General features: G+C 39.2%; 1 protein-coding gene across 1 annotated transcript in view; it reads left to right on the top strand.

The window, feature by feature from the left end:
• Positions 1 to 27,054, top strand: part of AK9 (adenylate kinase 9) — a 2,653,312-nt gene that overhangs the window by 1,584,424 nt on the left and 1,041,834 nt on the right. The window contains exon 25 of the mRNA XM_044066804.1: positions 14,963 to 15,262. Coding sequence (XP_043922739.1) covers positions 14,963 to 15,262 — 300 coding nt within the window. The remainder of the gene's footprint in view (positions 1 to 14,962; positions 15,263 to 27,054) is intronic.

Below are 27,054 nucleotides of genomic sequence, written 5' to 3' on the forward strand. Positions count from 1 at the left end.
TGCGGGTTTTCAAGACAAGATGAACACTCAGCTGGCTACCCTGAACTCCATAGCTAACTCCTCCATGCGCCTCCTTTCGTATGCGGCTGATGGAGCGAGCAGGGCTGCAGGGACAGGAGTGGCCTTACGCAGGCATGCCTGGATGCGGCTATGCAACTTTGTGGACCCCTTTAAAACGTTGTTCACTAATTCCCCGTTCGATGGATCATCTCTTTTTGGTCCTCAAGTGAAAGAAACCTTGACTAGGTGCGAGACTAATGGCAAGACTCTTTCTGCCGTCGGAGTCCGTTTTTCTACTCCTTCTAGGCCTTACCCCAAAGGCCAGAAAAGTGGGAAAATGTGGTTCCGTAAACAATCTCAAGGGACTTCACCTGACGCACAGAGTCGGTTCCCGCCAGAGGCAGAGGGGCGAACAACAATGGTAGACGTCGCCCTAGAGGCAGGGGGGGTCCGCAGAACCAGGGCAATCGAGAAACTTTCTCCGATAAGCCCTTTCAGCATCCCTGAGGTGTTGCCCGACTGTCCACCTTCGGAGGCAGTCGGGGGAAGATTGTCACTGTACCCAGAAGCCTGGCTATCCCTAACTTGAGACAAGTGGGTACAGTCCATCATTTCCGAAGGCTATTCCATTCCCTTCGTTTGCATTCCAAACCGATCAAAAAAATCCCTTCCAGATGTTCCACCCGCTCAAAGGGATCTTGCAGCTTTGGAAATTTCAAAGCTGCTTGCAAAAAGAGCAATTCAGCCAGTTCCAGCAGACCAGCAAGGATCCGGAATCTACTCCAGGTTCTTTTTAGTTCCAAAAAAAACAGGGGACTGGAGACCAATTTTGGATCTCAGTATCTTGAACAAGTCGGTCAAGAAAACACGATTTCGGATGGTCACGCTACAGTCCATCCTTCCCCTATTGGGAAGAAAAAACTGGATGTGCTCTATAGACCTTCAGGATGCGTACTATCATATAAAAATGAACAGACGCTCCAGAAGATTTCTCCGCTTCAGGCTGGGAACCAGTCATTTTCAATTCAGAGCCCTGCCCTTTGGACTCACCACTGCCCCCCGGGTGTTTACCAAATGCATGGCAGTGGTAGCTTCTCACCTGAGACGTCAAGGATTCCAGGTGTTTCCATATTTGGACGACTGGCTCCTCACAGCTCCCACCAAGCATCTTCTTCTAAGGGCCAGGGACTACACCTTTCGCATTTGTCAAAACTTAGGCATTTCAATAAATTGCGAAAAGTCTGTTTTGTCGCCTTGTCATGTTATTACCTTCATAGGCGCAATTCTAGACACAGTCAACATGTCTGCGAGGCTAACAGATCAGAGATTAACAGACATACACAAACTGGTCTCGCTCCTCTTCAGCAGCAACAGAGTCAAAGCCAGGTTAGTTCTGAAAGTATTGGGGATTATGGCGGCTGCCATACCTCTGCTTCCATTAGCCAGATTCCACATGAGAATCCTTCAATGGATGCTCTTCACACAATGGTCATACCAGCAACTTCCGATGTCCCACACCATTATGATTACGCAAACATGCAAGAATCATCTTCTGTGGTGGATGTCTTCCCCTCAGCTCTTCTTGGGAAGACCCTTTGTTCCTCCCGCTCCGGTTGCCACTCTGACAACGGACGCCTCCCTGATTGGGTGGGGGGGGGCATTATCAGGGCAGAACTGTCCAGGGCACATGGCAACCAGACGAATGCCACTTGCACATAAATGTTCTAGAGATGAGAGCAGTGCTTTTAGCGTTGCAAGCCCTTCAAGACTCTCTTCCCTTGGGAACTATAGCAATCCAGACGGACAATATGTCTGTAGTGTGGTATATCAACAAACAAGGCGGAACCAGGTCCTACCCCCTGTGTCGAGAAGCACTCAGACTGTGGCAATGGGCAATTTCTTCTCAGCGGTTTCTGATAGCAACGCACATCCCCGGGAAGTCCAATCAAATCGCGGACAAGTTGAGCAGAGCTATCCTCATGCCTCACGAGTGGTCTCTGAAAGACTCTGTTGTGAGAGAAATTTTTCTCAAGTGGGGTCAGCCTTGCTGCGACCTTTTTGCTACTCCCCAAAACAGCAAGTGCAGAGATTTTTTCACCCTATTCCCTTTACCAGGCCAGCCCAGCAGAGACGCTCTAGTCCAAGTTTGGCCCCGGGGACTTCTGTATGCATTTCCTCCCTTCCCACTAATCTCTCAAGTGATACAGAAAGCTGTCGCTCAGAAGGCCTCGTTGATCCTCATTGCTCCTTACTGGCCTCGACAGGTTTGGTTCCCCTTTCTACATCACTTTCTGTTGGAGCAACCTTGGCATCTGGACCTAGTTCCAGATCTTTTGATCCATCACTCAGGTGAGGTTCATCGCTCCTTCCCTCTCTGAACCTCACTGCTTGGTTCCTCCAATTCCAACCTTAGCCAGGCTTCCTCAAATATCTCACTCTGTTCGAGATATTTTGATAGCTTCCCATAAATCTTCCACTCGAAAGATTTATTTGAGTAAGTGGAAACGTTTCGCCTATTGGGCTCAAGGAAGGGACATAGATCCTTTCACTGCTTCCATCCAAATGGTCCTTGATTTTCTAGCTGAACTCTTCCATGCAGGTTCATCTCCTTCTACTCTTAAAGTTCAGTTGGCAGCTATTTCTAACTTTCATGTGGGCATTTCAGAGTCTGCCATAATGTCCCACAAGCTTTGCAAAGCCTTTTTGAAGGGAGTTTTTCTACTCAGACCTCCTATAAGAAATCCTCCTCCTCCTTGGGACCTAAATTTAGTTCTTAGTTCTTTGATTCTTCCCCCTTTCGAACCTGCAGCATCATGTTCTTTAAAATTGCTATCATGGAAGACTCTCTTTCTGGTAGCTATTACTTCAGCTAGAAGAGTTTCAGAACTTCATGCACTCAGCTGTCGATCTCCTTATCTGTTGTTCCATAAAGACAGGGTATCTTTACGAACCAACCCGTCCTTTTTACCTAAGATAGCCTCGGCGTCTAACCTAAATCAAAGCATTGACCTCCCTGTATTTTTTCCAGAATATTCTAACAGGTCTGAACAAAAATTGCATTGGCTAGATGTTCATCGTCAGTTAAGGTACTATTTGGATAGAACCAAACAATTCAGAAAATCTGACCAGCTGTTTGTCTCCTATGCAGAAGGCAGAAAGGGACTTTCAGTTTCAAAGGTATCATTATCTAGATGGCTAACATCTCTGATTTCCCTTGTTTATGAAATTAGACACCAAAAGCTGCCTAACAAACCTAAAGCCCATTCCACCAGAGCTTTGGCTACTTCTGTAGCCTTCCAAGACAGACTGCCTATTGACACCATTTGTGCAGCGGCTACTTGGGCTACTCCTCACACTTTAATTTCTCATTATAAGTTGGATTTAGCTTCTAGGCATAGAGCTAACTTTGGTTCCACTGTTCTCAAGATTCTGTTCCGTTAGGCCACCCGGGACAAGGTGCTAGGGACGCGGTACCATCCAGCAAGAATGAAGGCGAGATAGACAACTTAACATATGGAAGTTATGTTCTTACCATAACGTTCCATGTTAGTTGTCTTCTTCTCGCCTTCTTCTTGCGTCCCACCCTCCTTCCCCCTGGCCTGGACAGACCTAGAGGAGTTTTGATTGTGACCTCTCTTTCTACCACCTCTTTACTTTAGGTATATGCTCTGCTGTGCATATTTTTCCTGGATCAGGATGTAGGTCACCCTTCTCTTCTCCCTTGTTTATAGAGATGGACTTTGTTTATAGTTATTCTGCTACTATTATAAGCTGGGCCTAGCTTACAAACGAGATCTGACGTAACTCACGCCTAGCATTGTGGGATATAAGGGGAGCCTCGAGCCGGTGGAACCAACTCTCGAGCTTTTAGAGTGGCCGAGTCGGAGCCGAGGTCGGCTCCGAACCCATCCAGCAAGAAGAAGGCGAGAAGAAGACAACTACCATGGAACGTTATGGTAAGAACATAACTTCTATTTTTTTATGCTACTGTGTTCTTTGAAGTGATTTTTTTTTCTTTTTATAAAATGGAAAAAGACATCACTCCCATCCCTCATGAAGCTTTGACCCTGATGACTTCTTTGAAATTGACTCTGTTGACCTCCAGGGGCTGAGCCAATTGTTGTTAAAAGAGACTTGCCCAGAGAAAAAAAAAGCAGAAACATAACTAAATGATGTTACTCAGTTCATTGATGTGCTTCCTACTTTGCTTGTTAAAGCTATTTCTTAAAGCTCTTTTGTTAAACTTGTCAGGACTTTAAGTTTAACTTAGATTGGAAGGTAACTCATATCATGAACTCAGAAAGACCTTCAGCAAATTCCAGATCTATATAGGATCATAGGAGGTTACTAGGCTAATGGCCCTGGGGCCCTTACAAGCCTAGACGAGAGTTTATCCCCAAAAAGAAACCTTGGTCAGCACCTGTCAACCGAGGTCAAACCCCCTGGATAAATTTGTGATTTCCCATTCACTCATCAAGGATGCACTTGAAGGGGGTCAGTGAGGTGCTCTGTTTGACATGTATGGGAAGCCTATTCCAGAGAGGGGGCAACCTGTAGGACACATACATTCCTTCACCAGAAATTCACTACAACAAATTTGTGGAAGCCTTTTTTAGACCCCAGCAAAAGATGCTTGCTACTTGTGCTCCCATTGGAGTTTGGGAAGATGCAAGCACTTTTTGTCTGTCATTTTTCCTCTGCAAAATCATTTGGATTTCCCTCTCTGGAACCCATAATCCTTGTCATGGTTGTGAGGAATTCTAATGCTATCCAATGAAAGCAGGAATACTGACAGTGATACCACGGCCACAGTCTTTGATGCCAATAACCCTGATGATGACTTTGCCAACGTTATCAACATCAACATTCCTGATGCCAGTGGGAACATCATCTCTGATGGCAAAGACTGGGCTATTGTAATTAAACTTCATGCAGAACTTGCTAGTGTCAGTGCTGATCTCAGTGAGGTCAGCCTACAGGCTTTTGGGATTAAATCCCAGGTTGATGATTGATGGGGGTTCTTGTAGGTTGTATCCTTGGATTTGAGCTTCATGCTGAGCCTGGTAATGTCAGTGTCATCCTAGCGGATGTTTAGCATTTGGCATGAGACTGATATATGTGCCTTGAGTTGTGTGTTTGCTGTAATATCAGTGCCATTGATGCGGATGCTTGTGTATTTGAATCCTTGGCTGCTGACTCCATTACAATGCCATCCTCATCCCAGTATACAAATGTGGCTTTGCATGGTTCTCTAGCCCGCTGTCTTGTTGGACAGCAGGGCAGAGGTCCAAGAAATATCATGCAGGGTCATCTCATAGTACCTGGACCAGCTTCCTTATCAACCTCAGACACATCAGTTCTGAGACCACATGAGACACAGGTATGAGGTTGGGGATTGGCATAATGATAAAGGTGTTTACTTTCCAGACATAATGTACAGGGTTTAATTATCAGATTTGAAGGTACATTGGCTAGTGACTCACACAAATGTTCAAAAAATAGAGTGCCCTAGTTATATGTGAAGCACCAACTAGAAAATCTTCTCAGCTGGTTAATGTAAGATTTCTTAGTAGCAGAATTTTTGCCTCCTTTAGTACCTGCTGCATGTTCCCATTAAAAAGTTCCTCAAAAGTATTAGAACCAAATCATCCAGGCAGTCAACTGAAATTGTTTGAGACTGGGGAATATTAAACTTCCCCCGTCTTGTATGTGTAGATCCAATTTGTAAGGAAGCCTATGGCAGTTGTCTTGGCTATTTCCTTAAAAACTGAGAAGTAATGTTGCCTGGGCCAAAAGGGAGTCACCATAATGATTTTTGGAGATCTTCAGAATTACTTTGGGTATCACTGGAAAGAGTGGAAATGCATAAAAGAACCCTCCTGACCATAGGGATGAGAATCCAACTGTTTTCCAGGATTGCTTGCAAGGAGCCCTCATGCAGAAGTTGTTCGGTTTTCTGTTTTAAAAGTTGTTGAACAGATCTATTTGAGGTGTTTTCCCCAACTGGATCAATTCCTGGAAGATCCCCTTGTTTTATTTATATTGTGTGGGTCTGCCTGGTCCTGCCACTAATTTTGCTCTGACAGAATATAAGATGTTTGGAGAGATAAGGAATGCTTAGAACTGCCTCACAAGCCATCATAGCCAGCCTGCATGGTGGGTACAACCTGGTGCCGCCTACTTGTTTATGTACCACATCAGTGTGATATTGTCTGTAATTATCTGTAGAGGTCCTACAGACCATATATGATGAAGAGATTTTACGGTATGGATCATGGCCATCATCTCTTTGACATTTATCAGCTTCAGTTTGTCTGAGGAGTTTCACAGGCTCTGCACCTTTATCTCCCATAGAGACTGCTCTTTAAGCAAAATCTGATGTGTTTTTGGTCATGGATTGACTTAGTATCTGAGGAGAAATGGGGACCTCTGGACTTGCATCAATTTTGTTGTCTCAATCAGTGCATTTCCTTTTTGACAATGTCCAAAATTGGAATTCAAAATTCCAGGGGATGAAGATGTTGGGTCCGTGTGCATTTTACAAACCTATGAATTTTTCTTATTTTTCTTATGTTTAACCTGGCATGAAGAATCATGAGAGTAATAGAGGCTCTGAATTCTAGAACCCTGAGATAGTTCCTTACAGAAGTTTCAGACTGAATGGAGAAGCTCAGGAAGGTTTCCAGATAAAAATCCACCTTCCCTTTATAAAAAAAGCCTTTTGTTGAGAGGTGTCTAGAAGGCAGTCCAGAAACACATTTCTGTGTGATGGAGTCAAGAAGGATTTGTGTACAGGAACATAGTCGTACTGAAGTATTAGGCTGTCCTTTTTTGAAGAAAAGATCCTTTTTCATGTTGTTTCCATCCAGTCATCTGTTTTTGCTCCCTGTTTACCTAGAGGGGGCAGGATTGCTTATTTTGCCTTTTAAAAGGAAAGGAAGATTTAGGACATTTGTAAGGGGGGGGTGCTTGAAAAATCTTAGATACTCTCACCAAATTAACTTCCCTCATTCAACAAATTGTTTAAGGCCCTAACAGCAGAAGGGCCAGTCAAAACTTATCTAAAGTAGAATTCAGTATGTCAGACTTTACTTCATCAGCAAATATTTGGTTACTTACCCAGGCATATCGCCTTAAAATAGTAGCAGTGGCCCCAGACACAGTTCCAGCACAATCATACACACTCTTCAAAACATATTTAGATACTTGGCAAAGATTAGAAACTATATGATTCTAAAAGGAGCTAACCTGTGCACAGTCCCACTCCTGGTTTGTCTAATCCTTGCCCCAGGATAAAACTAGCTATATAACTCTGGCCAGGAAACAAATGGATCATTACGGCAATTGTTCACAGAAGAGCAGCAAGCTCAGATTTGGTCACTGCAGATATGATGAAGACATTGGGTGAGTTAGGGGAGAAATGGCTTCTAAGGCTACTCATGGCATTATGGAGAGAAAGCATACCTCTCAACTGTGCAGATTTTTGCAGAATGTCCAGAATTTTGCCTCATATTTTCGGTCTATTTCTCAAAAAATGTGGTTTTCTGGCATATCATTCAGTACTGAAGTCAGAAAATAATGAGTCATTTGAGTTCCAGACTTCGTACCCTTCAGAAAATTCATACTGATGCAAATCTTGTTATTCTGTCAACTTTCTAATTTTGTAAGTGCAATATGTAAAGAGTGCCCATATTTTTAGGCCTTTGTCTCTCCATTATTTATGTCTTTGTCCAGATTTCTTGCTGTAAGAGGTTGAGAGGTATGAAAGAAAGGCATATACCAGACGGCTGGAAAATAAGTATATTAATGCCAGTATACAAGAACAAAGGGGAAATTTACAACTGTGGGCAATAAGTTCTGAAGGTGATTGATAAAAGAATGTGTAGAAAGTAAGATGGGAGATAAGCACTTTGGATTCAGATCAGGGTGCAGGATTACCAACCTAATGTTTACAGTGAAGCAGATAGTTTAGAAGAAGCTAGGGATAAGAAAAGAGTCCAAATGGGTATTCTTAAACTTAGAGAAAGCATATGACAAGGTCCCAAGAAATCTGATTTTGCAGTCCTGAGATGCTTCAAAGTCCCAGAAACATTGGTAGAATTAGATCAGGCTATGTACAAGGGGTCTATATTACATGATTGAAAGATCACAATTGGAAATGCTCTAAGGAGCAAAAAGGCAGCATTTCGAAACCATTATCATGGGGGGCTGTGCCCCCCCTCCACTAAATATATATACCAACACCGAGATCGCACTACAGTGAGGAAAGGGCAAATATTCCATTCTTCATGTACCGCGATCCCACAAAAAGCACTTTGGTGTGCTGCCTTTTTGCTCTGTAAAGCATTCACAATTGTGATATTTCGATCACGTAATATAGACCCATGTACAAGGACCCATTGACACAAGTATGGACAGTGGTTGAACTCACAGAGGGATTCCCAGTGGGAGTGGGTATACATCAGGGTTCAGCTCTGATCCCATTGCTGTTCATACTGGTGATGGACTACAATAGCAAACAGTTTGGAGGGGCAGATCAACAAAGTTGCTGTATGCAGATGATGTGGTATTACAGGCAGACTCTGAACAAGAACTTCAGCAAAGGATGGGAAGTGGAATCCAAAACTAAAGACACACAGGTTGAAACTGAGTACAGATAAGAGAAATGTAATGTCAGAAAATGGGGGAAATCAGAAGAAGATGAGAAATGAGATAGAAGGAAAAATAGTGGAACAATTTAACAGCTTCAATTGCCAGGGAGAGGTAGTTGAGGAGAAAGGAATTCTGAATGAGAAGGTCAAAGCTAGAGCCAGAGGGGCTGCAGCCAACTGATACAGAGTCTCAGGATTAGTGTATGACAAAAGACTGACAAAAGCTGAAAAGTAAGGTGTACAAAATAGTGGTGCTGCCAATACTATTGCATGGTACAGAAACTTGGACAGTGAAGGCAGAGCAGTTGAGGAAGCCAGAGGTGATGGAGATGCAGTGCTTAAGGCAGGTGGTAGGATGCACACTGTGGAACAAATGAATAAATGAGGACATCAGAGCAGAAGCCCAACTAGCTCCAATTGCAGATATAGTCAAAGAGATTATGGTGGTTTGGGCACATGTGCAGAAAAACAGAAGACAATCTGGTAAAGAAGATTTCAGACAGACAGGAAGAAGGCCAGATGAAATTAATGTGTTCAGCAAAGAGATGGATGGACTGTGTGGGAGATGATCTGTGACAGTCAGGCATGATTGTCAAAGAAGGTAGGAGAGTAATATTAAACTGAGAGAGAGTTGGCAAAAGTTTATTGACACAACACCGCAATCCAGTGTAGAAAATGGGAAAAAGTGGTGTTGATGATGATGGTGGTGGTGATGAAGATGATTAAAGAGGTGAGTGGAGTCCATAAAACAGTGTAAAAAGTAAGATCTAGCTGTGGAGCTGTGGGGAATCCAGCTCTGGTTGCTAGGGCAGATTTACACATGCATAGTTTTTCGTAAGTGGGTTTAACTTTTGCAGTTGTGCTGTGCATGTGGGGGTTGAAATTAAGTTGATTATTGAGGCTTATACTAGTAATTTTAATTGCTTCAGCCTCTGCAGTTGGTGTAAGATTATTTTAGGTAATGTGAAATGGTTGATGAGCTTGGGACTGTCTAGATGTGAGAAAGCGTTAGGGCAGAAAATCATTCATTACTCATGCACTTTGGCCATATCTTTATGTTTTGAAAGGATGAATGTAGAAAAGGACAGTGGGTGCACAAAAGAACCAGAAGTGTCAGTTGTGGATTGATCTGCATACTAAACAGTTTGGCATTATCTATTTTGAGTAAAGTATTGTTCATAAAAACATGTCAGCTAAGCACTGAGCTAGTCAAGCCATCAACAACAGAAGGCCATTGTGCTGATATATAGCAAAGTTCCATTTCAAGACTTATGAGTAGCATGTTTTCTAGTTGCTGACGGACTAATAGTGCTTAGTGAGAAGCCCATGTTCTCAAGAGTCTAAATCAGTTTGCAGAATTTACTATGTGAAACAGTACTGAAGGCTTTTAATAAATCCAAGCGTATTGAACTTATAAGTTTTCCACTTTTAGGTTCACTGCAAATATATTCAACCAGATCAAAAAGAGCTATGCTCAGTCTATGAATGAATATAAAAAAATACTGAGTATTTAATCACATTATTAATATACTCCATAAGTTCTTAGGTTCATTGGTTCATACTAGGCTTTTGATCAACGATATCATTCGTAGCCTAGCCTCAAGATCCCACTTCATCAGTACCCTATGCATGTGGCTATATAATTAGTTGCTGGTGGATCATTTTCCATGGTTTCTTTTTGAAATTTAAAGAAGCAAGGGGATTTTTACTGTAGTTGTTCAAGTAAGTGGAAGAGCCATCTGTATGTAGTGGAACCACAAGAGACAGTTTACAGTAATGGAGCACAATACCCTCCATGATGGATTCTTTTAACTCATACAAACCTCCCATCATCATTAACCCTTTTTCACATTTCTACATGGGTCCAGGGAGTCATGTCAACTGTTGCCACATCTCTTGATTTAAGAGCCACTCTCTTACCTTTTTTAAGAGTCATACCTGACTGTCGTGTGTCTTATCTCACACACTCCATCCAGTTTTTGGCTGGATGCCCTTGTCTCCATCCTGCTATCTTCCTTTGTCCCCCAAATCATCTTTACCAGATCATCTTCTGTTTTCTTGCACATGTAATCAAGTCACTATGATCTAGTCTCCTTAACTTTATCTGCAAATGGAGCTTTTCTGGCTTCTGCTCCGATATCCTCATTTTTTCATCTGTCCCACAAGGTGCATCCTCCTACTTATCTCAGGCATGTCATCTCCATTACCTCAAGCTTCCTCAACTTTTCTGCCTTCACTGCCAAGGTTTGTTTGCCATGCAAAATTATTGGTTGTGCCACTGCTTTGTGCACCTTACTCCTCAGCGTCTACCATGCACTACCTCTGACACTTTTTGCCAGTTGACTGCAGCACCTCTGATTCTAGCTTTGACTTCCTCATTCATACTTCCCTTCTCAACAACAGGTCCCAGATACTACACACCTCCCCATAGTCAGTTAATGAAGTGTCACATTCCTGACTACTGGCAGGCTGGAAAGGAGTTACCTGGAACTGAGAGTCAAAGAAAATGTAAATGTAAGAAAAATATTTGAAAATGAAAAGCAAAGCAGCCTTTTGCCTTAATTTTTCCTATTAAAATCATTTTGGCAATTAAAATTCTTACTTTTGACACTGAATACCACTGAGTACCATAATTAAGTTGCACTGAAATAATAGCACTGTCCATGGTTTATATCTGTGAAAATGCCATTGTATCAATGTCAGTTTAGTTTAATGCCATGTCAGCAAAAATATTTCTCTGGAAACAATTTCAGCAATAGTGGATAATTTCATTTTGTCTACTGTTCTGTGACTTCAGTACAGGTTTATTTATGTTTAGGGGATGTCAAGGAAGTGTTCCCCACCACGGGAGTACGGAATGGGTGGCTTGCTCCCTGAAAATAAGATTCACTTCAAGGTTAGTTAAATGTGACTTTGGCAAATATTTTCAGAGTATTGACATTTCAGGAAAGCGGTATTCATCTATCAGTATTAATCTTTGCCTTTTGCATACTACGGTCTTAAATGGGACAAGGCAGCCAACAACTAATGCTGCTTAAATGAAGCAGTAGATAGCAGGATCAACACTGGAGGTGTGAATGAGTTGGTAAGTATTGCGACCAGGTAGGCAATGGATGGAGCAGTATTTTTAAAAAATTCTAGTGAGATTTTTTTGTGAATAGGGACTGTGTTATGACTTTCATGACAAGTTTTCATGCAGTTGAGTTACAAACTGTAGGGATGGAAAAAGTAATATGCCTTCTAAGTGAAGTATTTGCAGATACCACTTTAAGAATAAAAGAAGGATTAGTTCTTAAAGAAACCCTGTCCTGTGGAAATGAGGTAGGATTGACTCACCATAACAGTTTGCAACTCAACTTATTGTAGAGGTCACAGCTATCAGTAAATCTGTTTACCATGTGAAGAACCTCAAGTCAACCTGGTGATCTGGTTCAAATGGAGCAAGTGTTAGCTTGTGCAACACAAAATTAAGATCCAAAGGAAGGGACACCTGTTTTCTTGGATGCCTTTTATACAAAACCCTTTTCAAAAATATTTTAACATGAAATTGCATTGAAAGAGGAGGATCCATGAGCAGATGTGCTGAAATGGCTGATAAATTAACCTTGATGTTGAAGTAAGAAAGGTCATAGGACAGTAACTTGTACAAGTATTGTAAACCAAAGAACAACTAACCTTGAATAGGTGTTGGTTATGTTGTTGGCACCAACTAGAAACACTTTTCCATTTGTTAATATATAATTTTCTTATAACAGGCTTTCTTGCCTCCATTAGTACCTGCTGCACATCCTCAGTAAACATCTGTGTAAAAGGAATTAAGACCCTGTCATACAGGCAGTCAGTTGAAGTTAATTGGGGTCAGACTGTATTAAACACCCCTGATCTTGTTTAAATAGATCCAGTCAATGAGGATGCTTGTGGTAATTGCCCCAACCATTTCCAAAAGAATGGAGAACAACTGTTGCCTAGGCCAGAAGGGAGTCAGCACAATGATCTTGGGAGATTCCTTCTGAATCTTTAGTAGTACCCTGGATATCACTAAAAAGGGTAGAAAAGCATGCATAAACATTCCTATCCAAGGAAGAGAAAAGGCGTCTGACTTCCAGGCCTTCTCACATGGAGTCTTAGAGCAAAATCTTGCCAGCTGATTATTCAGGAATGAGGCAAATGGGTCTACTTGAGGAACTCCTCATAGATACGTCAAATCTGGGAAGATTCCCTGAGCTAGTTTCCATTCATGGAGGCCTGCCTTTGTCTTACTCAGCTTGTCTTATTTGGTGATACTGTGCCCACTTCTGAAAGCCTTGCTGCATTGGTCAAACACTACCATTTGTATTAGTATTACTTTCATTCTTTATAATTAGGTACCCTTGTAACAGCCTTAGAGTAGCTGGCTGGTAGCAGTGTAACTATCTTATAGTCTGGGCATAGGGTAGCAGAGTGATTAAATATATGCCAACCTTTCCCAGGTGTGTGTGTGTGTGTGTGTGTGTGTGTGTGTGTGTGTGTGTGTGTGTGTGTGTGTGTGTGTGTGTGTGTGTGTGTGTGTGTGTGTGAAAATCAAATCTCAAAGAATGTTTGTGTCAGCTACTTGGAGCAGGGACACAGGGCACTGGTTTCACAGAGAAGGTGGTGGAAGACTTGGCTTGGAACATTTGGTTGAGGACTCAACTCTACAGCTGTGTCAGTGGGGAGTTTTATTTGGGGGCCTGGATAGAGAGAGGGAAACCCAGCTCCAGGACTGAGTGTGCTTCCTATGTGTTCTTAAAGGAAATTGTGCTTAGTACAGAGAGCTGCATCTGGAATTGCTGTGTGTACCCATTTTTGCTCCAAGAGAACATCCCTCACTGGTGTCCTTGGTGAGGAGACTCCTTGATCACTGGCCCAGAGCAGGGATGTCACAATAACATCCATAAATCGCAAGCAATGCTTCAGTTTAATCTCAGAATACTCATTTTCTTCAAGCATAAGCTTCCCCTCCACTGGCAGCTTTTTCTTCTTTTTCATAACAGAGCAAAATGCCAATCAAAACTAGCCTTTGCCAGTTTAACCTCAGTCTCTGGGAATGGCAAGTGCCTTATCTGCACTATACTTGAGAAATCTTTTGCAAAGCCAATCACCTCTGTCATTTTGCTTTTCTCATAGTCTAACAAGTTAAAATTTCCTGATCCTTACAAAACCCCGTGCAGCCCTGGATTCTGCTTTCTTGTCTTACTGTTTGTTTCTGTTAATTGGTGATTCATTTGATCAACTGCTTCACCATGTATTTTGTCTTATTGTGAATCTTGTACATTTGTTGTCTATTCTGCTGTTTCCAAATTATCATGCACTCTGCTTAATTAGGTATAGTCATTTTCAGTCTCTTTACACACACACACACACACACACACACACACACATACATATATATATATATATATATATATATATATATATATATATATATATATATATATATTAATTACAGATTTATCAAGTCAGTTCAGATGGCCTTCAAACCATTACTTCAATAACATTCAACTGCAATATCTTTTTGGTTCTTTATTAGTTACATGTAGTACATCGTGCCATTCACGTTCTTACTGTCAAACACCTTCTTGATCATAACATCTCAAATCCAATATGCCATCCAGTTTTGTTATTGACCACAAAATTTCACCTTTATTCATCAATTCACTTGGAAGTATGTTGAGCAAACTACTCTGACTTATGATTAAAGTATTTTTAACATCTCTAAATTGAACAACCCGAAGGTCATCCAACTTCAGAAGAATCATTCATGCATCTCTGAGTTCATTATTTGGGTTTTGTACTCTATTTTTATGAATTGCTTTGGTATTGACAAGGATGGACCTCCAGATCTATTGTTATGGTAAGTAAATATCTTTCATTTCTTTGTTTCTGTTCCATTTGTTGTATTTCCTAATATTTGTAATTTCTGGGCTTCTTTACTGTTTGTTTAACCCTATAGATATAGGGCATATTAACAATGTATCTTACACAATGTCTTATTCTGTTTCTTCTTAATAATATGGAAGATTACAGCATTTGGAAAAAATATGTTGGCTGCTATATAGAAAATGATATATCAGTTTACAGTGTATTTGTCTACTTTTTCCTAACTTGAGTTTCTACCAGTACAATACCACTCAACCTCACCTGAGGCTACGTGTCACTTAAAAATTTAGAGGGGATAATTTGCTACTGTTTCATATATTATACATTCTTTTTCATCTGCTTCTCTTTTATGTCCTTTGTCATTATTAAATGCCAACATGTATTACAGAAGTTCTATTTGTGTTTGATTTTAGGCCCCACCTCTAAGAGCATTCATACTTGGTGCCCACGGAGCTGGTAAAACAACTCATGGCCGCTGGCTTGCTGATAAATTGGGCATCTTTCACATACAGTTCAAAGAGTGTCTGCAAGAAATAATCATTCCTAAAACTAAGAAGAAGATTGGGCCTGAATATGAGGAAGAAACTGAAACAGAAGAACTGCCAGATATAGAATCATTACTATCCGAAGAGGAAGGAAAATCTGAGCAGTTGAGGAACACAGACACTAAAGGTGAAAATGAAGCTGTAACTTCTCAAGCAGAAACAACACAGGTGAGTAATTAGGCAGTAGTACACAATTCACAGATTGTTGCTCATGAAAGTGTATGCAGACATACTTTTTGAAACTGTGATAACTCTAGCAAAGACAGTGATTTGAATGCCAGAATGAGTATAAAAGGTCAGAGGGCCAGCAGAGGATCAATAGCTCAATAAACAGTGAGGTAGGTGGTGGCAGTATCCACAGTGTATCCAAAGTTTTCTTTACTAATATGGTCATATATGAAATATAGCTGAAAGAGACAGAATGAGGGGGAGAGACAGTGTGTGTGTGTGTGTGTGTGTGTGTGTGTGTGTGTGTGTGTGTGTGTGTGTGTGTGTGTGTGTGTGCGTGTGTGTCCGTAGGCATGTTTGTGTGTCTGTGAAAGAGAAGGAGGAATATTTGATATATATTTCACATGCTATTAGCTGAGGTATCCAGTAGCAATGTATACATTTGGTTATTAGTGGCTTTTAGAGAGACATACCTTATTTTTATAACTGTCCCAATTTTGTGTGTTTGTGCTTTAATGTATTTGTTGCAGCTTTTCCATCCTTTTCCTATTTCCTGGCCAGAGTTTTCATCAGCTGTCTTCCTGTTCCCTAAGAGAAGAAATGCTTGTCCATGAAAACATTCTACACTACTTATTTCATTTTTATCTTTTGTTGACTAGACTAGTCCAATAGACTATTAGCCTCATTTCAGAGGAGTTCTGAGGTGGTATTTGTACTACTTGTTGAAATGTGGCCAGGGCATCAGGGAACTTCCCCTGCTCATCATTGTTGTGAGTGGGAACCATTTTGGAGGAGCACTTTCTGTTTCCATTTCAGGCACAGAGGTGGCCTGGATAAACCAGGAGGCAGATGGAAAGAGAGAAGGAGATGATGAAACAGTGAAAGAAATGAAGGAGAAAGAAAATATTGAGACCAGAGAATGTGTGCAGGATTCTGAGGAAATATTTCAAAGAAACTTGTTAGATGGAGATGAGTTAGCAAATGATGGTGTTATAAAATTACAGCCCTCCGGTCAGTAGGGTTGCAGAATGATTTACTTAAAGAAATGGTGATGCAGAGTGAGCCAGAAAATGAAGGAGATGTTTCCTGGGGGATATTATGGAGAAAATACAAAAAGAGGATGCAGAGACAATCTTGAAGAATAGTAGTGAGATGGAAAAGAAAACATATGCCGAGAAAGTAAAATAAAGGAAACATGGAGTAGCAGTAAAGAAGGCAGAAGAAACTGAAAATGGGAAGTACATGGTAAGGATTCAGAGTAAAGAAGACAAAAATGGACTGTTGTGAAGTGTGGGACAATTTGATAGCTTCTTTGGGTGTAAAACACATGAGGTAAGAGCATTTATTCTTAGTAACAAAGAGAAACTTTGTAATATTATACTTGAGACTGTTTATTTCAATGGAAAATTTTCTTGGAGAATATGAAAAAAGAAAGACTGCAACTCATGGAATCTTTAAATGATAAAAGCATTTAGCAGGGAAACGAAAAAGAAGATTCATGTACAATTTCAAACAGAGGTTGAAGGAGAGACTTTGAAAGGACATTTGAAAGCTTTATGTAAAGAAGTACTGGACACTGCAAAAGATTATGGGAAAAGGGGTTTATGGACTGGTGGTTGGGATTATAATACTGTGTTAAAAATAGAAACAGAAAAAATGATATATAATACCAAGCATGATAAATGTGAAAGGAAATATGGGTGTTGTAAAATACTGGGGATGACCTAAAATATGTTTTTTTTTTTTTGTGGAAATGAAGGGCATTTGATTAGTAACTGTGACAAAAAATGTTACATTTGTGGGGAAATGAGATATGATGCAAAAATGTCAGCTGAAATGTTATAAATTTAACAAAATTAGACATTTATGGATGGATTGCAAAAATGAAAATGAGTAAGGAAAAAGCAAAAGTAAGATGAGAAAACTAACAAAGAGAAGAAATTTTAGAAGTACTAGAAAAAGAAGAAAATTAGATGAGAAAATAAGAAGACATACAAGAAGGTTCTGAAATAAGTGATGAAGAAGGCATAAACTGGGAGGAAATAAAAGGGGAAAAATAATTCTGTTTGTAAAACAGGGGTGGCTAAAAGTCAGAAAAAAGAAAATGTAAAGGGATAAGTACAAAAAAGAAAGGAAATTGATGAAAAAGAAAAAGCTAAATATTGGAGCTTGGTATAATAGTTACGGCTTTTGACTCACAGACACAAGGTATAGCATTTGATTTTTGACCTTTGGGAATTAAATTGGTTAGGCTTAAAATAGCCTACTAAGAAAGCTAGCCTAATAATTAGCTGTGATCTAATGAAACCATGAATCCAAGGAAAAGAGAAAATGAATTTTTTGAATGCTTTCTATAAATGTGAATAGTATTAAGAATGTAGTAAGAAGAATAGGAGGTTTGTGGTGGTGTAATACATGTAATGTATATGTAAATAAATTAAAAGACACAAGATGTTTAACAAATGAAGAATGATTATGAACAGAAAAATTAAGGGGGGGAAAGACAATCTGGAATTTGGGAAATGATAGACGTTCTGGAATAGCTGTATTCTGTAGAAATACACTAAACATATTAGATGCCACTTTAGCAAAAATGGATTAACCATTGTAGATTTAAAATGGAAAAAAAAAACAAGTATACTGAATTATAGAATTATAACATTATATGCTTATACTAACTGTAAAGAAAGGGGAAGCTTGTTTCATCAGATTTGAGACTATGTAGTGAGAAATACTTATATTATAATAACAAAAAACTTTAATTGTGATTTAAGAACCCAATGAAAAAAGAAAGGAAATGATATAAGAAAAATGTTAGAAGTTATAAGGTGTGGTAAGTTAAAACTTTGGGACAAAAATTCATGCACTTACAAAAGGAGTGTGTATAGTACTGAAATAGATTATTTTATAGTATCAGAAGGTTTAGTTACAGAAGAAGGGGAGGTAGCTGAAACAGGACTTTCTGATCATCTTGGAATATGGATAGAGATAAAAGAAAACAAGGAATATATAAAAATAGGCAAAGGAATAAGAAGGATAAATGAGAATGCATGGTATGAACAAGGAAAGAGATGAGTGATACAGTTATGGGAAGATCATATTACTATGAGAACATTTTATAAAAATTGGTTTGAATTGTGAATGATATTTAAGGAAGAATATCAAAATGTTTTTAACAGTGACAATATGATGTGAGAAAGGTAGAGAAAGAAAAAAATAAAAGAACATATAATAATGCATTGGAAGATTTAGAAAATAATGATAGAAAGTACTTTGACAAAGAAGAAGAATTATATGGAAGAAATCAAGAAAAGGTACAAGAGCTGTTATATAAGCAAAGATATTGAAAGTTATAAATAGTGTAGTACAATATGTACAAGAAATGTTTAAAGAAAAAAAGTTAATGAAAAACATGGAAAGTAAAAAAGTTAACAGAAAAAAGAGCATAAAGAATTGGGAAAGGAGATTTCTTTAAATGCACTAGCTAAAGTATTAAGACAAATAAATATAGATCCATTTGCAGGCACAGATGGAAAAGGGTATGAAATTTATAAAAAATGTAAGGAAATGGCAAATAAAATATTTTTAAAGATTTTGAATGAATGGTTAAATGAAGGTTTTATGTATACAAATGATGTACTGTAATACTTAAATTCATATGGAAGAAGAAAGATAAAAGAGAATTAAAAAAACTGGAGACCAATTGTATTGAATAATAATGATTATAAGATTTTTATGAAAATAATACAAAAGAGATTTGAAACTAAAATGGAAATATTATGGAAGATAGCATATATAGTATAAAGAGGAAGGGTTGTCAAGAATTATTAATGATAGAGAAATTGTGGATTATATTATGAACAGAAATGAAGAAGCAGAAATTATCATAGAGACCTTAGTAAGGCATTTGACACAACTGAGCATGAAATTTTATGGATAATAATGAAAGAATATAATATATGTGAGAAAGTGGGAAATTATGTATGTCAGCAATGTCAGCATATAGTAATAATATGGTAAAAATACTTGTAAATGGCTGGTAAAGTGAAGAGATACATATGAAGAGTGGTATCAAACAGGGATGTCTAATGAACTGACTACTATTTGCATTAATTATGATTGTGATAGTATGTGAAATAAATTACAAAATGAAGGAGGTGTGGTATATAACACCTGAAGGATTGAGAATTCCAGTTATGTTAACATATGCAGATGACACTGTAATAATTGCAAAAAACAAAATTTGGATAAAAGATGTAATGATTTTCACAAATTAGTGTCTATAGATGACAAGGATGGCTTTAAATAACAAGAAAAGAAAGGTCTAGATAATGTAGTAATGATCGGGGGTGTATATTTTACAGTGAATGAAATTTCTGTGTTAGATATAAATTTTGGGAATAAAGATTTACTTAGAATTCATTGGGAAAAACAACAGAAGTAATAAAGAAAACATGTCTTTTCTGGAGAACATATAAATTATCTGATAAATTCAGTACTGATGGGGAAAATAGCATACTTAGCAAGTGTATTTATGTTGCCAACAGTATTTGAAAATGAATTAGTGCAGATCCATTTTTTCATTTATATGGAGTTCTAGATTAAAACCTGTAAAAAGAGGAGTTTTTGTATGTAAATAAAGAAGAAGGTTTAGGGTTAATTAACCCAGTGGTATACACTGTTTCATTAAATTTTTACAACGTGTTGAAGTGGATAAATGAAAAAGATGAGAGATTAGTAGTAAAACTGTACAAATAAGTATGATAAATTTTGGGGTATGGTAAAAAGAGTAAAAGAGGAAAAGAGTCTATAAATGAAGAAGTATAATGTTACTGAGTGTGCTGTCTCTCCACTGGGTCAGTGATCAAGGAACCTCATTCCTTACCACTGACACTGGTGGAGAAGGTACAGTGTGAGAAAAACAGACACGCGCGGTATTTTCAGATGCAGCTCTATGCACCAAGTACAATTTCCCTTAAGAGCACATAGGGAAGGACGGTAAAGTCCTGGAGCTGGCCTCTCTCTCTCTCTCTCCAGCCCCAAAACATGAATCCCCACTGACCACTACAGAGCTGAGTCCTTAACCGGGTGTTCCAAGTAAATTCCTCCACCATCCTCTGTAAAATCAGTGCTGTCAGTGTCCCTGTTGAAAAGCAGCTATCATGCACACTCTCTTTTGAGATTTGGATTTACACACACACACACACACACACACACACACACACACACACACACACACACACACACACACACACACACACTTGGCAAAGGCTGGCACAGCTTACCCACTCTGACAACTCCACCCAGACTGTAAGGTAGATTTACTGCCACCAGAAAGCCCAAAGCCAGCTACTTTAAGGCTCTTAAAATTAATATTTCTACAAATGGTAGTGTTAACTAAGCAGCAAGACTTTCAGGAACGTGGAGCCACAGTGCCACTAAATAAATGCAAGTACTCTCAAAGGTTAAATATTTTCTAAAAGACCAGCCACAATGAAAGGTTTATATATATTTAATAATAAATAATAAAAAGAAACCATGGAAATACTGAATATCTGTTCACAATACATATCAGAGTTTCAATCACAGGAAATATAAAAAACAACATAGATGGAAAGAGTCAGACAAATACAGAAAAAATACATTTAGCTAATCTCACTATATTTTTCTGACTGAAGATAAGTATAGTTATGTAAAATCTTACCATAATGATAGATGTCCTTGCCTTCACTGTTTCCTAACATATGGAGATTCCCTGCCATGGAAGCCCTATGTCTAGCCAGTCTACCAAAGACTTCTGTTGGTTTAAAGGTACACTGAACATCACCCAAATGCTCCTTGGGAAGCATAGGGCATAAAGGTGATGTTCAGGCCTACCATAGTCAGAACTGATTGCCCCAATAAGAACTCCAGTCTAAGGAACCCAATAGGTGATCTGTACATCCAGAAAGGCAAAGGACTGGAGAATGAAAATGCATTCAACTGGCAGAAAACAGACACAGGTAAACAAACCCTTGGTGAAAAGATATGTTTGGACTGGTGGCAAAGACGTTCTGAGTATGATAGGCCTGAAAGTCACCTTTATGTCCTACGCTTCATAAGGAGCATTTGGTGATGTTCAGCACACCTTTAAAGCAACAGGAGTCTTTTTGGTAGACTGGCCAGATATCAGGCTTCTATGGCAGGGACTCCCCATATGATAAGAATACAGCAGCAGTGAATATAAGGATATTTACTTTTCCTTAGTTACTTTCTAAAGCAAAGCAAGATGGAGGTGGATAAGTGCCTTGGTCAGGTCCCAAAAACAGAGTGCACTTATCACATTTCCCACTAGTATTCAAATACAATTTCAGTGCTGGCTACATAATGACATCACATCTGGTCACCTGACTCTGGTTCCCACACTACCCTGTCACTAGAAACTGAGCCAGGATCTGGTACCGATGTGTCACAATACACACATAGAACTTTAGCTAAGGTTTATTATAGCATCTGGAAAATGCAAAACAATTCCACCCTTTAAGCAGAAACTAACAAGCTATTCACTGGCAGGGTAGCACAGATGTTATGTCTCTGGCTGCATTCAGACCTGTGAGATAAAATCTTTATGGCCTAAACCAAGTCATTTAGTTTCAGGCTATTTTTCTTATGGTTAGCTGGGCTGAGCTTAACCCTTCCCTTCCAGTATCCTCTGTTAAAATATATACATTTCATCAGTTACAGCAATACAGTCTGACATACATCTGTGTTTCTTTTCTGTCCAGCAGGACCCACTGTTGATACATTTTTAACACAAGCAACTTTACAAATACATTTTTAACACAATAATCTGTACAAATCAGTTTGATATTCAACTGACATATAATTCTTTACAAAGCTCCAGCTAGCTATGCTGACATATGTTACACATGCACTGCTCTACTCTCCCTGGCACAGCCGACAGTACCTCATGTCATCACACCAAGTATAAATATTTTTGTAGAAAATAAAAACTGAAGATATAGAAGACAATAGAAAAGTATGTTATAAGAATGTAATGATAAAACATTACTATTTAAAATCGTGGGAAAATGTAACAGATAAAAAGTGGAGACTGGTAATAGATAAATTGTCAGTAAAAGGAAATATGCCATATAAAAAGAAAAGTGATAGAACATGTTTACATTTTAAAGAAGAATAAAGTATGCAACTTTTGTTTTTGAAATGTTATGGAGGCAACTTTGTAAAGAAGATTTTTTGAAGATATAAAAGAAATGGATAAAATAAACATGGATATGATTAAATGTGTATATTATAAAAATAGAAGTAAAAAATATGTTAAAAGAATAGATAAAAATTCATTTTATGTTTTATGGGTTATATGTAATGAAAGAATAAATGAAATGGTAAATGGATTTTATTAACAATGTTAAGTAAAATCAGATGTTGGTTATGGAAGAAAGGAGTGGTGGTCTAATAGGGATGAAAATGTAGCATGCTTGTAAAGGAAATTATGAATATGTGTAAACAGATTTGTATATTTATATAATTGTACGTATGTAAATATTTGCAAATGCATAAATATTTTGTATATAAGAGTTATTTTTGTATATAAACAAAGGACCCCTGCTCTTTTTGATAGGTACCATGGGATCTTTTACATCCACCTGAGTTGCCACCATCTCAAGCACTTGGGACCTTGTTTTAATATCTCATCCAAAGGACAGCACATTCAGGAGTGCAGAAGTGTCAGTAGTCAGTCTGCCTGGTGTTTCTGCCTGTTACACCTATATATACATATATATATATATATGTGTGTCTACTTCTAAAGACCGAACCAACGATTCCCCGACACAGAAATCACCGACGCCAGAAAACCGACAACACACAAACCCGACAACGCGAAACACCGAACACCATAACACCGACACACTACACGTAAACAACACAGTACACTACAACACATATCCACTAGCCCTAACCCAAACCCTAACCCTAAGGTCCGACACTACCGCACACTCTCCCTACCTGCACCCTAACCCTAACTCACTTACACACCCAACCCCAAGCTCCGACACTACCGCACACCTCCCTACCTGCACCCTAACCCTAACTCACTTACACACCAACCCCAAGCTCCGACACTACGCACACTCCCTACCTGCACCCTAACCCTAACTCACTTACACACCCCAACCCCAAGCTCCGACACTACCGCACACTCACCTATCACACACCCTAACCCTACATCCCTGAGTATTGCACACTTACCTGTCCGCTCCCTACTCCTAAATCCCTCACTATCGCATACTTACCAGGTCGCGCTTACACATTCCCCTTGTCGGTCTTCCGTCTGTCGGGAATCGAGCGTGTCGGTCAACTGCGTTGTCGGTCGTTTCGTGTCGGTGATTTCACTGTCGGCGAATCGGCGTTTCGGTCATTAGAAGTAGACCCATATATATATACACACACACACACACACACACACACACACACACACACACACACACACACACACACACACACACTCAACATTGCTAGTTCTTTTCATATCTCTTAGTACTGCTGGTTCATTTTAATGCTGTATATGTATAATCTGTGTAGTACCTGTCTTCCATTCAGTCACTTTTTAAGGATGTGAAAGAAAGCATTAATAATCTCTTGATGTATGGTTGCAACATGTAGTTTTAGCCATTTATTTATTTATTTATTTTTTGTTAGTCACAGCTGTCATAAAGATTTTATTGGTTTATTGCTTTTTCAAGAAAGTGGAAGAAAGAAAGTTTGTTAACAGCACATTAAGAAACAAAAGCCACTTTATCAACATAAAAAAAGAATTTTCATTGGAGGCAGCCAAAACAACTTAACAATGCATAAGACTTCTAGGTGTTGTGTTGCTGCAAAGATGATTCACATCAACAGGGGTATACAGTCAAATCTAAGATACAAAAAGTCTGTTCGCGAAAGTCCGTACTGTTTAAAGGCAGACTTGTACAAGCACTTTTATGAGCACCTATCTTGGTGTTCCCTATTATCATTTTGGATCAAGGCATTTTTATGGTAGAAGAACTTAGCACATTTCCAGATTTTAGACATGCTAGACCTGCTGTTTTAAAAGTTAAACCTTCTTCTTACAATGTACAGCTATCCTTCAGTTATATTATAATTAACAGTTCCAAAAAACACACCTCAGTGGAACAGAATAATCTCTCCAAAAACCACAAACACAGCCAGATGATGAAATAGAGTCGATTTAATAATCCAAAATACTTAGTCACAGTAAACAGTGACTGTTTACTGTGACTAAGTATTTTGGATTATTAAATCAACTCTATTCATCATCTGTCTGTGCTTGTGGTTTTTGGAGATATTTAACAGTTCAGTAAACTAATATAAAGTTACAGGTACCTATGCCATTACTTTTGCTGGCCTGACATCAATTTAGGCTAGAATGCAGATATATGAATCTTTTCAGATACCTATAAAGATCCCTACATAGCAAAAAAAAAAGAAAAAGCAAAAAAGTATTTTCTATGTCATTAGTAATGATGAAAGAGAATTTTACATGACATAGTTGGTCTCCTTAATTCTCTGTACATTTATGCACCTGTACCAACAAATGCAAATAGGATGTAAAACATCTGCACTGATACACGACACGTTAGTCTTTCATGAAGCAAGCCCTGCTGCTATCTGACAGCTCTAGTTAAAGTACTAAAGCCTGTCCTGTAGCAGATTTACTGATTAATAAAGAATTAAGTCCAGTAGAAAAATATAGTTAGTAAGTAAACACCTCTGCTACTGATTTATATTTGCTAGGAATTACATTATTTAGCAAATATGGCTTTGTCTCAGAATGTTGTTTTTGGATAATCCTGGGTACTGTATGATGCCTGACAGCTAACAGTAATATATATATATATATATATATATATATATATATATATATATATATATATATATATATATATATATATATATATATATATATAAATATATATATATGGTTTACAATTAAATAGACAATGTCACTGCTGCAGAATGACATGCGGTTGAAAGGCAGTTTTCTAATGGGCAGGATGCCAACTCAAAATACATCAACTACATTGCAGTGAATGGGTAGTATAGTTTGAGTATATGAGTTCAGCATTGTGCACCAAGATTGTAGTTCAGTGAGGAACAGGGAGTTAACCCATTTCCTTACTGTAGTCCGATGTCGGAGTTGGTATATATATATATATATATATATATATATATATATATATATACACACGTTGAAGGGGGTGTAGAGGGGCACGGGGGGGGGGCGCTTTCTCCTGGCAAAATAGTAAAATATATAGGTTCATAGGTAGGTACTAGGCTATCGGCCCAAGGGCCTACGTAATCTGTGTAGTACCTGCCGGCAAGGTTCCATGGCTTACACCACCCATGAAAGTTACTTTCCTGTGCCACTGTCGAGCATAGACACAGAAGTGATCCCCAGGATGTATTTCCTATTTCTCATCCACTCATCAAGATTTTTCTTGAAGAGAGCTAATGAAGAACTTTGCTTAACATAGATGGGTAGCTTGTTCCAGAGTATAGGAAGTCTCTGGGACAGGAATCTATCCCTCCAGCGTGTCCTGTTTATTGTGGTGACAAGGTTTAGGTCCCCAGAGCGTGTAGCTCAGTGGGATTGGGATTTCTTTAGGTGTAGCATGTCCAACAGCTCTGGGTTTGACATAGCTTTATATGTTAGGCAGCGATCACCTCGGAGTAGGTGATATGCTACGGAGTACAGCTGGAGTTTTTTGAGACGGTCAGTGTAGGGCATTTGTTTGAGGCCAGTAATCCTCTTTGTGAGGTACTTCTGTGGCCTTTCCAGCTGCTGCAGATGTCTTCTGAGGTACATTCCAAAAGGGGCGTTGTACTCTATAATGGGTCTAATGAGTGTCGAGTAGAGGGGAACAATGACCTCTTTTTTCCTGAATGAGAACCCTTTTATGATGAGGTGTGCCACGTAGAAGGACTTCCTGACTACTGAGGCAATGTGACTATCAAAGGAGAGACTACTGTCCATCTGGGTCCGAAGGTCTCTTATCATGCATTCGGTGTTAAGTAGATTGCTGCCTATGTGTTAGTTCATGGGTACAGAGTTTTTACCAAAGGAGATGACACTGCACTTTTTGGCATTGAGCTTGAGGCCATGGCTCTGACACCAGGCATCTGTCTCAGTGAGACCTTTCTGTAGGATGTCCACATCATTTTGGAGACTTGACTGTGGCTCCTAGTTTGCAGTCATCTGTGAACTTCATTAGCCAGAGGCCTTCTGTGTTAGCCTGTACTTGAGAGAAGTAGATACCAAACAGGAGAGGTCCCAGGACGGAACCCTGTGGTACTCCACTTGTCACTGCTTTGAGGTCATATTTGGAGTCTGCAACTTTTACAGTGTGGGTTCTGTCAGTGAGCCAGTTGGCAACCCATCTTGTGATGTAGGGATTTATACCTAGTTTAGTGAGTTTAGCTATAATTCCAGAATGAGGGATGGTGTCGAAAGCCTTGACGAGGTCAAGATAGGCTGTGTGAATCACCTTACCCTCATCCATGGCTTTGATGACTGCCTCAAAAAAGTCGATCAGGTTCAGGAGGCATGATCTGCTTTTCACAAACCCGAACTGGGTGGGATCCAGAGTTTGGAGGTTACCAATGTCTTTGTTTATGAGTTCCATGATGATACATTCCATGGCCTTGCAGACCAGGCTCGTCAGGCTAATAGGTCGATAGATCTCGGGATCAGTGGTGGCTCCCCCTTTGTGGAGTGGGATAACTGTTGC

Source organism: Protopterus annectens, chromosome 1.part0, assembly GCF_019279795.1.
Source record: "Protopterus annectens isolate FY-2018-M chromosome 1.part0, PAN1.0, whole genome shotgun sequence".
NCBI classification, from domain to species: Eukaryota; Metazoa; Chordata; order Ceratodontiformes; family Protopteridae; genus Protopterus; species Protopterus annectens.